We start from the raw sequence: 13,511 nt of genomic DNA, 5'->3' as shown, positions 1-13,511 counted from the left end.
AAGATGTGTCAGTACGGAGGACCCGAAGGGCCATTTTGTGACATCCGAGGCCCAGCCCCATGCATAGAAGTTTTAGCCATATTTTCCTTGCAACCCTATAAGCCGGGCAGGCAAACAAAAAATGCGCTACTGACTCATTAGGGGCTGCACAGCCGGGCCATGATTTAGGGAGAGCACCTTTACTTTTCCACCCAGAGGAGAAATCATTCACCAGCAAAGTCCCGTGCCTAAATTTGAGGTAGAGTGATCTGTCCAAGGGTTTCTCTATAAAGTCAAGGAAGGGTTCCAATTTTCTTGTCCATTTGATCTCCAGGAATCGCTGGGAAATGGGCCCTCCTTCACTTCTACTTATAGAAATTTCCTGTACACAATCCCAATAGAGTTTCTTAATCACTGCCTTGGGTGGCGGAGATTGGCTCAACTATGATTCGCTTAGGCCCAGTTGCACCACCATCTGTTTCAGCTTGCACAGCCATTTAATTTTGTTACCTGTATTGAGCAAAAGGAGTTCATCTAGGGCCGCAGCATAGTTATGTAGCTCCTGGGTCCTTCTTAGTCGCACCCAGAAGAGTAATGGGCGTAACCGTACTTTATCTTTAAGGGTGCGCCTACCCAGGTCTAGCCGCAGCGGAATTAGCGGGGTGGAGACTGGGAGGGCCACCAGATCTCGCATAAATGTATTTTCCGATGTGGCTAGCTCCGTTATGTTCTCAAACCCCCAAAGCTCAGAGCCGTATAGAGCTGCCGGTAATACTTGGCCATCATATATTGCTAGGGTCGGGCCACCAAATCTCGCATAAATGTATTTTCCGATGTGGCTAGCTCCGTTATGTTCTCAAACCCCCAAAGCTCAGAGCCGTATAGAGCTGCCGGTAATACTTGGCCATCATATATTGCTAGGGTCGGATCCACAGGTTTACTCATCGACTTCCGCTGTTCCCTTAATACCACCCCTGAGACTCTTTTGTGGTTTAGTAACATTTTGGCCAAGTGATCTTTCCATCTCATCCGGCTATTTACCCTGACTCCCAGATATTAAATGTAATAGGCAACCCAATGTTATCCTAAGGGACAGGAAGGCCTTACATCAGTGAAAAAAAGAATGTATGAGTTTTTCAATACCAGGACATGGAGCACTTAAAACTATGTGTTCAACCTTTTAATTACAATGCACCCTGCCCTGTGGGATGCCTAGGGCCTACCTTAAGGGTGATGTATATGTAATAAAAAGGATTGGCAAGAGGGTTATATTGCCAAGTTGATTTGGCAGTTTAAAACTGCATTCAGGCTGCAATGGCAAGCCGGGGACATGTTTTAAGGGGCTACTTAAGTGGGTAGCACAAGTGATACAGGCTTGCTAGTAGAATTTAATGTACAGGCCTTGGCTATATGGCATACTACTCTACCAGGGACTTAAGTAAATAAGTTATGCTAATCAGGTGTAAGCCAACTTTACAATGTTTGAGGGAGAAAACACAAGCACTTTAGCACTGGTTAGCAGTGGTATCCCATCCCTGTAGTCGTCTGCAGTACACTGTACTTGCCGCTACATCTTGCCATTTAGCTCTCAACATTTTCAACAGACAGTGTCCTGGTCCGCCCATGTGGTTATTTTTTAAGAAATTTCTCCCATCACCTCTCATATTTGTTTTCCAATAAAGTGTGACCTGCAATCGTTTAACTCTCTCTTTTAGTCACCCCTTTAATCCGGAGTAGGTTTATCATCCTGGTATTCTCGAAGGGATCGAAAAGCTGTTGACTTTTACATGGACCCTTCATACTTTGTGTGTGTGCCGTGCTTTTCTTGTTTTTCTGATACACGTTGGTCACACTTTATCACTTTCATATCAAAACATCATTATCACTTGTGTGCATCACTTGAGAGAGAACGTGTCTGCACAAGCACCCAATGAGTCATTGATTTTATGACAGCTTTTTATTGTGTTTGTTGATTAAAATAGCCTTTTTTCAGGTACATTGTATTACTTGTTATTAGGGATCTTTGTCTCTTATTTGCTATGTTACCCCCAGGTGTCTTGTGATTCTAGGATTTTCCTTGTATAATTAATACTTTCAACTTCATATAGCAAGGGAATGGACACAGACAGTACATACCACCTAAGCTGATCAGATGAGTGTAGATATTTCTATTGTCATAGGGCCTTATAGAGGTGCACAAAAAACCGTGACAATCGTCTCCAGATCAGACTCCGAGTTCCCGTCTCATCACATTTCAGATGTATATATCTGGAGTCCGCTTCTCTACATGCAAGCCAGTGAATTACTTTCCCTGTTTTGCCCCCTTGGTCGTATATCCATCTCTATACAACTAACCACATCTTTTGGGCCATATTATGTTTAACCTGGGTAAACTGAAGTACTGTCTGTATTAGCATATAATCTGATGTGAACGACCTGCAGTCCATTTCGGCCTTTTAAACTTCCTCTTCAAGCTCAGTTAGTGACTCTGCTTTTGCTTTTTATGAGGTGCAAAAGTGAATTAACATGACCGCTAATGACTGCTTTGTGCGCTTGTCACAGTTTTGCCGGCGATTCGATTGTACCCTGGTTGACTTCAAAATATTGGTAGTGTCCTTCACTAAGGATTCTCCAACCAGCTGGTATTTTTTAGCCATGTTGGCTCATCCGCCACTTATACGAGGTCAGCAATGGTATTGGTTGGACCCGGAGCTTAAATGAGGGCATGGTACGATAGACCCCTGGCACGTAATGAGAGGATTCAACATAGTCAGAGTGGGAGGAAGATAACAAGTAGTCTATTCTTGAGAACGACCTGATTGGGCCAGAAAAAATGTGTACCCTTCCTCCTGGTGATAATGTTGGATTTTACTTTTTATCTCCATAGCTTTAACAACAATGTTGCCCTTTAAAATGTAAACTATTTGTTATCTTCATTGATATTATTTTCAATAGTATGTTAAATTATATGTACAAATGTACCATTCGTAGGAACATGGTTTGAATGACACAAAAATACCACAAAACCATTCTTAACTTTAAAACATATACATATACCATCTTGTATTCAAGACACCAGTGAATTCTTGAGGAAGCTTCTGGACTAACCCTGGTTCGATGAATATACACTTATGACTTTGGACATTGCCTCCCTTTACACTAGTATCGACCAAAGGAATGGTTTGGAGGGCAGTTGAACATTATTTAAAGAACAGATCAAAGAAATTATTCAACCACTACAGAATGCTGTTAAGCATGATCAATTGGTGTCTTTATAACAATTTCTTTACATTTGGAAATTAGATATTCCAGTACCTTAGGGGTGTCGCCATGGAGGATTGCCTCTCCCCAGCTATGAGTGTTTGCATGTAGGCTGGTGGGAGGAGCGGGTCCTCATGGAGGAGCACCTTATTGACTGAACAGGCATGTTGTCAGTTGATGGCGTTATATAGATGATGTTCGTCACTTGGAAGGGAATGCAAATCGATGCAGAAGCTTTTGTCAAAAGAATTAATGTTAACACATTGAACCTTGAGTTTACAGCACCTATTGACAAACAAGCTTTAGATTTTTTAGATGTGTATGCTTATGTCGAAAATGGCAATTCGAATCCTGTTTATTGCGTAAAAACTACCAGCAGGAAATTCGATATTGCATGCTTCGAGCTTCCACCCAAAACATATGATTAACAGCATCGTTTATGGGGGAATACTTAAGGATTCGTAGGGTGTGTAGCTCAGCTAAAGATATTGTTCAATTTCAGCAAGAGGCTAAAATAAGGTTCTTGCAGCGAGAATACGATGCAAAAATAATAGATCAAGCTTTGACTAAAGCCAATACAAGAATTAGAAAAGAAATGCTCCTTCCCATTGGACCATTTGGACATCTCAGGGCATAGTGTCAACCCTAGGGGACAAAAGACCGACTCCAGTGAGAGGCTTATCACAACCTATAGTAGACAGGAGAGGAACATCAGTGCCATAATTATCCAAAAATGGCCGATTGTGCTTACGGATGCTACATTGGGTCAGATGTTACCCGACAAACCCACCTTCACTTTTCGGAGAGCGAGGGCAGTAGTAAAGATTAGTCCTGAGCTTGCCACAAAGACCAACTGGCTCTCCCACAAAAATGTTTTTTTTACAAATGCAGCTCATGTCGGACGTGCTAATTTGGGATCAATATGTAGACATGCACTACGGCATTCAATCATAAATCAATTGATTTACAAGGATTTTACACAATTGCAGAACTGAATATGCAGTGCATGTCCTCGAATGCACATGCAGACTTCATTATGTGGGCAGCACTAAACTGCAGATTCATGTTGGAATTCCACAGCATTTGAGAGCTATTGTCAACTCAGACCCATCATATCCGGTGGCTTGTCATTTTAAAGCCATACATGACAACAATCTCAGCTGCATTCAATATTTTGTAATTGGAGCAGTTCAGGCGCCAAAGAGAGGTGGCAGCAGAGAGAAACTATTACATCACCTGGAGTCCAAATTTATTTGGGAGCTTGACACCAAGACACCCAATGGCCTCAATACTAGTGATGATTTACACAGTTTTTTTTTATAAATAGGATATAGCCTCTTACAGGAAATCGCTTCAACTATCATAGCTGCCATTTTATGTCAAGACCTGTTTCCCAGGTCACAGATATTACTTATTGTGAAGATATTACTTATAGTGATGTGCAACATTGTCATACAAGTCTTATTTAGTGGGCATTCCGAGAGAGATTTTTAATCTAACAACTAGTCAACTGTTTCAAACGTTAATTTTCTCTTCATAGTACTGTAAAGCACCTAGCTTTACACATTTGCGCACTTTATTACTTAGGCACTTTAGTTTATTACGATTGACAACTATACGGCTGACAATTTGTTTACTGTGAATGGAGTAGTTCTATCCCATTCACCATTGTGAGGCTGTTATATTTTTATATTTTATATAAGAGGTTAAATGACCTATGCACAGTGCACTTTAATCAGTTTAAGTGTTTAAGTACATTTTTTAGCTTCATCAAGGACTATTATGAATAATACTGGACTGTAAATTAGGCGTTTTTGCACTTTTTCCGATCATAATGAATTTTTTCGGGTACTGTAATAACTGTGCACTCTTATTTTATAATTGTAATTATGTAAACACATATTTATGCGTATCATTACCCATATTGGATATTGGGTGTCGTATATCTCATTCATATATTGATATGAATTTTATGGGCAGTCGATATACCGTATGACACAGTGCTTTTATTCAGGTTTAAAAATATTACAACTTTGTACTTTAAAATTCTCAAAATTCTTATATGTGCACTGAAGTAGACGTCCTTTGAACTACATGATATCGGTTAAGTCTGTTGTCAGTTGTTATCACTGTGTGGGAAGTAGCAAATCACATGATTTTATGTTTAAGTAACAGGAAATGTCGAAGTGCGATCATGTGATCAAGGCCATTTGGTCTGGCCGGAACGCGTCATGGACAATAAGTATAACATTTATAAATAAATATATAGATTTTGGCACCACAACAGTTGGAGTCCGTGCCTGCTTCTTTGGAAGATTGTTAGTATCGGGATCTTTTGTTGGATATATATCACGATTCACCACACATTCTTTGATCTTCAGTGATATGATAATGTAGCAGACAAAATTGACAACTACTTGATTACCTAAACATCGTGTGTCCAAATCGCTTATAACCATTTGCTTATATTTGTAACTGAGGTTTGACATGAAAATACCCCTAAGGAACACTTTAAAAACCATTTTGAATAACAATTAAATGTCTGCAATGAAATGGATGGTATAATCCTCTCAATAAACTGTGCTTAAGGAAAGTCAAAATGGCAGATGCTCATGCAAGATAGCACTCATTTAATGTGCTCCTAAAATATGGTGCTGCCCCTGGCAATTCCGGAATTGAAAAACGTTAAAAAAAAAACGGTGTATAAGCAAGACAGCTATGAACTCCAGCTGCAGAAAAAGTACTACTTTCTAGAACTTCAAAATGTCATCCACCTACAACGAGATATATAACCCACCAGTTGGGCAGCAACCAACCAAATATGTATACTAGCGGAAGTAAGGTGCAATTTCAAGAGCAAAATCTTATTTTACACTATGCTCAAGGTATTGGAAATAATATGGGAAAGGACTGAAAAAGTAGACCTTTTCATTTGTCTGAAGATATACAAATTGCAGCGTGAAAACAGCACTTTTAGAATCCTCAGAAGTCCACTGGCAAGGACAGCATCCCAAAACTTCACTGTCAGAAAGTTTACTACAGGGCAGAGCGACGCCATTGACAAGACGGCTGCTCTGTGAAAGAGCAGCGTGACTAAAGCTCTGTAAGAATCGACAAACTTTGGGACAAAACGAGTTGACTGCCTGGGTGCTTAGCCCTGGTAAATGATGGACCTGTCCAGTGTCAGTGCCAAACAGAGGGAACACTTGATTCACCAGATTTGTGGGCTGGTGCAGCCATGATCCATGGAGGCCGAATGGGAAGGAGCGCACCAATGGTAACGAAAAGACTGTCCGGGCCAAAGTAGCCTACTTTATGCAACCAGAGCAACAGCTTTGACTGCGTTAAGTGGCAAAGGATCCAACTTAATACCCCCAGGGGTGGAGAGAGGAGCCTTCAAATACCCCTATGAAGAAGCTGGCAAACGTGAGAGCCTAAAACTGAGAACACTGCTTGACTTTCCAAAAAGGATGGGCCTGGCAACAAACAAAATCTTTTCCACAAAGACAGAGCTGCTATAACTGACTAGCATAACCTTATTCACAGAACAAGGAGAACGTACCGCTGTCTGCGGTGCTAGGAAGTGAAAATGCATGCTCCTGTCTCTATTGACCAGATTAATCTGATTGTTGACCACATGTAGAGGATACGCTGTTAACAGTACTTCCAGTGATGTCTATAGAGAGGATACACAAAACATAACAATTGTAGCATGAACGACAAGCCGGAAACTCTATGTTGCCACAATACCACATATACACTAAGGACGGATACTGAGGCTCTAGAACCTCAACAGTAAATGTCTTTGTCCAGATCTGCCAGGCAGCTCCTATTCTCAGAAACGGTATCTCCACACAGAGCTGGCTCACTGGATAATGTGGCCGGTCACCAGGATAACAATAACTGATCCCAGACAGGATTTATGCAGCAAGGCAGACCTGGATGACAAAGATCAAGGACAACTTAGGAGAAATAGTAGATTTGCTTCACAAAGACCATGACAAATCCAGATCCCCTTTGAAATCAACGGAAATAATGTCTGAACAATATTCATAAAAAAATAAAGACGACTGTTTTATTTGTATTCTTTTGGTATATGTTGAGCGTCAATTGCTTTGAGGAATAATGCCCTCAAAATAGATACTGAAAAAATCTAGCTTTAGTTATGCAGGTGGAGCGGGGTTAGACAGTATATTAATCTAGCACCCCGGCATTTGTTAGATAGAATATTAATCTGTGGGCCTCCAAATGAACTTTCATGGGCCCTAATTTTGCCTGCAGACGAGTGACATAACTTGGAGCCCACGGAACTTGGAGCCCACGGATTAAAGTTCTTTCTTAGCAGTATATTATGAATCCTCACCAAAGTTGATTTGTCTATCAACTTAAAGACTGCCCTCACTATACTGACGTATTCCCCTTGTGTTCCCAGGGTGCCACACTCCATTACTAGATCTTATTTTGGAACATGAGTGAAAAACCTAAAAAAAAAAACTCACCTTACTCCAATCAGTAGGTGTCATAGTTACCACTCGACTGCATCCCACACTTCACCACAAAACTGTAGATCATTTCAACACTTACCGTTACTAACCTTGGCACATAATTTAAAAAATAAAACGATGCATTGTCTTAGAACTAAAATGCAGACATTGCCATTATAAAGGAGACAGGGATGCCTCATATTTGATAAGGGTCTGGGCAGGCATGTGGTGGGTAGTGGCCGCTCTAAACCCAACATAAAGACAGGAAAAGCAAAACACGACTTGGACAAAATGTGGAGTCATTATTTTTATATATATAAAAAAGGCGCTGCCACAAAGTATTGAGAACTTGGGCAGACCCACAAGGTCAGCAGACCTTTGCTAAAATTAAGATGATGAACAGAATACTGTGCATAGATACTGCGTGTGCCCGAACCAGATTTAAAAGACTTTAATTCTGACAATTTTGCAAGTCATGATTGACCTTGATTATTACAACATACTGGCTGGACACAGGAACTTTATCATAGATCCTACACTACATAAAACTGGATCAACTGTAATAACAATGACATGGCAGTGCTACCCGATGCTCGCTCTGAGCTCGGGCTAATAGATATATGGAGTCTGCTACGTTACAGAGAAAGAAGTAGACCTTTCTTTCAATCCCCACACCACACAAAATCTACAATAGATTTCTTTATCTCACTTAAATCTAAAATTACCAACAGTGAAATTAGTCAAAGATGACTATCAGACCATGCACTACTACATTTCAAAATTAAAACATAAGACCCCCAAGGACAAGAAGAAACTTCATCTTACATAACCGTATACAAATCTAAAAATACCACCCCAAACAAATCTGCCCTAATTCTGGGCTGTTAGCAATGCCACATCGAGGGGAACACTGTAAATGCAAAAAGACCTTAGTGGAGCATACAATGCTTGAAGAGCTCAATTAGTACTCTCCAGACAAGATAGTTGACAAGTCCATGTCCAGAACTGAGGTAACAACTAGAAGCGGAGAAAGTCATTACATACCTTTTTAACATCCAAAACAGAAAAACATTGGAAAATGAAAATGGTGTCATTATGATCTGGAGAGCTAGTGTGACAACCAATAGTAGGTTAGGCTGCCTTTACTCTCAAATATTTCTTATAATAGAGATATATATGCAAAATGTTAATTTATGAGATCTTGTTTGAATTTTTTCCATGAAACCATACTTGATCAGTATATAGTAGGGTGATTAAATACTAATAAAGAATGTTGCACAAAAATAAGTTACATTTTAAACACCTTTTGGCACCATTAACAGAAAGCGGCATTTGTAGCGTCCCAAGACATACTGACAGAAACGGGTACCTGTAGCATCTTCAGACACCCAATGTCAGGAAGTGGCAATAACATCATCCCACGATCACCACTGTCAGGAATTGGTAAACATAACATCCAGTATAAGTAAGTATCGCAGATAATATATCCAGACACTCATTGTCAGCAGGTGGAATATTGAACACCCCTTAGCATTCACGGTTGAATAGTACAACTTGTAATATAACCAGATACTCATTGACTAAATTGAACGCATAACATCCCACATCTTCCACTGACAGAAACAGAAAAGGGTACTTGCACGGCATTCGTCAGCTAAAACAGGCACTTGTAAGCATATCCCAGGTTGCCCACCTATCAGAAAATAGCATTTGTAATATCGCGATACTAAAATCGAGAGGTTGGCGCTAGAACATTCCAAGAAACAACGCCTGTCAGCGCAAAATATCACATAAGAAACCCATTTTTAGAATTTGCCATGTAACAACACGCTAAGGCAGGGGAACAGCTAACAACTGGAGTTATCCAATGCCAGAAGTGGGCATTGGTGAATCCTCAATATCTTAGCACATAAGCATCCCAAGGCATTGAACATGAAAAGGCTGCACTTTGTTTCCTTAACGGACAATAAAATTACAGAAAGTCACTTATCACCCGACAGCACTCACTGTCGTAAAAGCAAAACGTGCAACATCGCGTAAAATCATCTCAGAAAAGAGCACTTGCAGTCTACCACTGCATTTAATGCCGGAAGTTGGCAGCTGAAACACCCTATAACATATACTAAATACAAGTCCCTGAAGTGGAAGGTTGCGAAATACACTGGCAGACTAAACAGTGCACATATTATATTATAAAAACTATGTTAAAAAACAATTATTCGGATGTTACAAAATGAAAACGTTTAGTGTGACAGCTGGGGAGCCCTCAAAGCTGCATAACAATGCCCCCATCTCGCAATCAAGTACACAAAAGGACAGCAGCAGGAAACCATCCTCTGGTCACTGGTTGGGGGCAGGTGTTAGGAAGCAGGATAGCTTAATAATGAGAAGGCAGAGAGAATCCCTTCTGATAAGGGGAGGCACTTGAAGGTTATTAGCACAAAGAGGGCACATGCTACTGGACCAGGCACAAGAGAGTAGATGGTGGGGGGGAGAGCTGGCAGAGAGAGAGGTCACAACCAACGATTAGAAATAGCAACATTTGGTACACGCAGAGAGGGACGGGCAAATGATCACCTCAGCGCTGGCCGCCGGTGGTGGGATTTAATAGGCATGGGACAGGGGCAAAGAACATGCCATGTATTGGGAGTTCGGGGTTGGGTATAAAGGCATGCCACATCACAAAACAAATTAAGTCACGGGCATGGAACTGAGGCACGGGGCAGAGAGGTACTGCAATAGGCACAGCTCAAAAGACAGGAGGCGAGAAAGCATGAGCTTGGGGCTCAGGCAAACTACGCTAGGCAGGAGACAGGGGTCACGCAGGCAGGTTGCTCGGCCAGGAGCACTGGCAGGGGAGGACGATAGTGACCCAAATGAGTAAGGCAGGGTTTCGGGCAAGGGGCACACGCAGGGGACTCTTGTTAGGTTGTGTACAGGAGCACTTCTGCCGACTACCTACCTGGAGGACTCCACGTTGAAGCTTCCGCCGTCCAACAGGCGAATCTTGCAAAACAGGATCCCGTTCACGAAAGGCACGGAGGATAGCTCGTCCAGCTGAAAATCCACCCGGAATTTGAACTTCTTCTTCTTCATCATCATGAAAGCCATAAGCCGGGGCGAAAGAGGCGCTGGGAGCCCGGCGGGGGCGGACGGCAGCCCGGTGGAGGGCAGCCCGAGACGACAGTCCTCAGAAACGGCTCTTTTCGAATCCGACTCCCGGCATCCCTGGGTCATTGAGAGGGAACCGTCCCTCCTCCTGCTGCGGCCGTGCCACGCTAGAGGAAGCTCGGACTCACAGCTCCGGGGAGGCGCTCAGCTACAAGAAAAACAAACCCGTCACCGCCCCCGCCTGCTGCCCGCTCCGGGGGCAGAGGAGGAGGCGGCTACAGTGCAGCCGAGGCCCGCCCAGCGTCTAGGCCGCAGCGCCCCCAGCGGACACCGCAGGTTGCGCACGGGCCCTGCTGGCTGACTGCTAGAGTGGAGAAGAGGTACTGCTACGGGGGTGAGTGAGTCAGGCAGGCCTCTGCGACCGCTATGAACGAATGTTGCTGCCTGTTCACTCACAACTACAGTCGGAGACAAAAATTCTACTTTAGGACTGCGGTCAACTTATTGGACACTTTATGGCTCGTGTTTCCTTTAACTCTATTTTTACTTTAAAAAATACGTTTTCTGACGTTATTTCTAAAATACTGTTTCAGTGGTACATTGTAGTACAAATGCCACATGGAGCCTTGACAGGTTGAGCTAAGGTTACACAAGATACAAGGATACATTATATAGCTGTACATGAGATGTTTTGACCACATGGAGCTATTTATGTCTCAAATACACAAGGAGGGACAAAGGGCTAATCTGAGGTTCGGCACAGACGCCCCTGGGTCAGACTTAGTGGTAGAAGTGGGCGGGATCGGAAGGGCACGGCGTTGTTAAGAATTACTCCCCTAGGTATGAGAGAATTCCTGTATTACGAGCCAACACGCATGCTCCTACAGGTGTCGGAGCTCAGCTGCAGGCAGATTGGCGATCAGCTGGGAACTGTCACTTCTGATAGTTGTCAGCTGATGACCTCACTGCTGGTACAGTGTCCTCGCAGGGACACTGGCAAGCACATAAAATAAGGTGTCCCGTAGAGGACACAAGTATTATAAACACAACACATCCCCCTCCTTTAGGGAGAACTGAAACCAACTAGAACAGGCAGGGAGCGTAAGGCTCCACTATCCACATATATAGTCTTTAAGTTTATCAGGCGGTCCCAACAGTCTACCAGCTCTGCTTTTGTCCATTGGTTGTGCCAGGTCACACACCGGGATGGCAGGTAACTTGGGCCTTGCGCCTACATGTCTGGATGAATAGGTTGAACGGTCCTCTGGTTGAGTGTCTCCGTGCATACCATTATCACTCTTCTGCACTGGGGTTGTAGGAAGTTCAATGGCAGATTTAGTGTCTGAAAAGTATTGTTTTGCCGGACTTCCCTTCTGCGTACTAGACTGCTCTTCAGTAGCATCAAAATGTGTGTTGTCCTCTGCCTCGTCCCCAGGATGTTTGTGGGCAGACAGTGCTGAGAAATGCCAGACTTTTCCGTCACTCAGGCGTGCAGAATTGCAGTACACTTCACGAACGGTAAGGGGTTGGGTGTATCTTTCTTGACCCTTGCTGACGTGTCCGCTCCTTTTTACCTTCAACGCGTCTCCTGCCTTGATTGCTGCCTCCTTGCATCCGTGTTTTTTGTCGTAGAAACCCTTGCTCCTGGATTGTGCTTGAGTCAGTCCTTCTTTCACCATCTTTGAAGACCAGTGTACTCTACGGGCAGCCTTAACCCAGCCCACATTGTCCTTTGTGAGAGGAGTCCGCCCGTGCATGAGTTCGAATGGGCTGTGACCAGTAGACTCACATGGCGTTATCCTTTAAGCCCACACAGTTTTCATTATTTCTTTTATCCAGTTAAGTTGGTTTGAGTTGGCTATCTGAAAGATACCTTTGAGGACCCTATTAAATCTTTCCACAGCCCCATTGCCAGGCGGGTGTTAAATTGAAGTTGTTTTGTGCTCGATGTTGTGCTTCGCCATGTACTCTTTAAACAATTCGTAGGTGAATTGTACACCGTTGTCACTCACCACCCGTTTTGGTAGTCCTTCATGTGTGAAAGTGTCCTCTAAGAATTGTACCACGTGCTGTGAGTCAGCCTTCTTGGTGATTTTTACCTCGGGCCATTTGGTGTAGTGGTCCATAATGACAATTATGTATAGTTGTTCATTGTCATTGAGTGTCGGTCCCATTATATCAATGCTAATCCTTTCCCATGGCATGGACGGGCATTGTATTGGATGCAGAGGTGGTTTCAAAGTTACTTGTGCCTTGTCTGAATTCAAGCACAACTTACAACATCTAACTTTTCTCTCTACATCTAGGCTGACACCTGGCCACCAATACATGTTCTTCACTCTGCTTTTGCTTTTGGCGATGCCCAGTTGTCCCTCATGGCATATTTCCAACATTTTCTCCCTGATGGTCATCGGAGGTACATATCTTCTGCTTCTCATAAGTAGTCCTTCCTCTATTGATAATTCGTCTTTTACTTCCCAGAGGGTTTTGCTTGATCATTTAACTTGTTTTTGCTAGACCAACCTTCTTTGATCATTTGTATTATCATTCCAATGTCTTTCTCCTTATCCTGCTCTTTCATCCATTCTTCCTTTGTTATCCCACTAGAGCATTCCCACAAAATTGCTATGCATTAATCATCTATTTCATTGTTTTCAGTGTTATTTTTTGATTCCA

The 13,511-nt window shown here is 42.7% G+C and overlaps 1 protein-coding gene across 1 annotated transcript in view; it reads right to left on the bottom strand.

The window, feature by feature from the left end:
• EEIG2 (EEIG family member 2) overlaps positions 1–11,090 on the bottom strand; it is a 501,852-nt gene extending 490,762 nt beyond the window's left edge. The window contains exon 1 of the mRNA XM_086953895.1: positions 10,687–11,090. Within this exon, the coding sequence (XP_086810021.1) occupies positions 10,687–10,961 (275 nt within the window). The 5' untranslated portion in view covers positions 10,962–11,090. The remainder of the gene's footprint in view (positions 1–10,686) is intronic.
• Positions 11,091–13,511: the final 2,421 nt, after the last annotated feature.

The sequence above is a fragment of the Lissotriton vulgaris genome, chromosome 1_1, assembly GCF_964263255.1.
Source record: "Lissotriton vulgaris chromosome 1_1, aLisVul1.2, whole genome shotgun sequence".
Lineage (NCBI taxonomy): Eukaryota > Metazoa > Chordata > Amphibia > Caudata > Salamandridae > Lissotriton > Lissotriton vulgaris.
The sequence above is the reverse complement of the archived record's forward strand: the minus strand, read 5'-3'. Positions and strand labels throughout refer to the sequence as shown.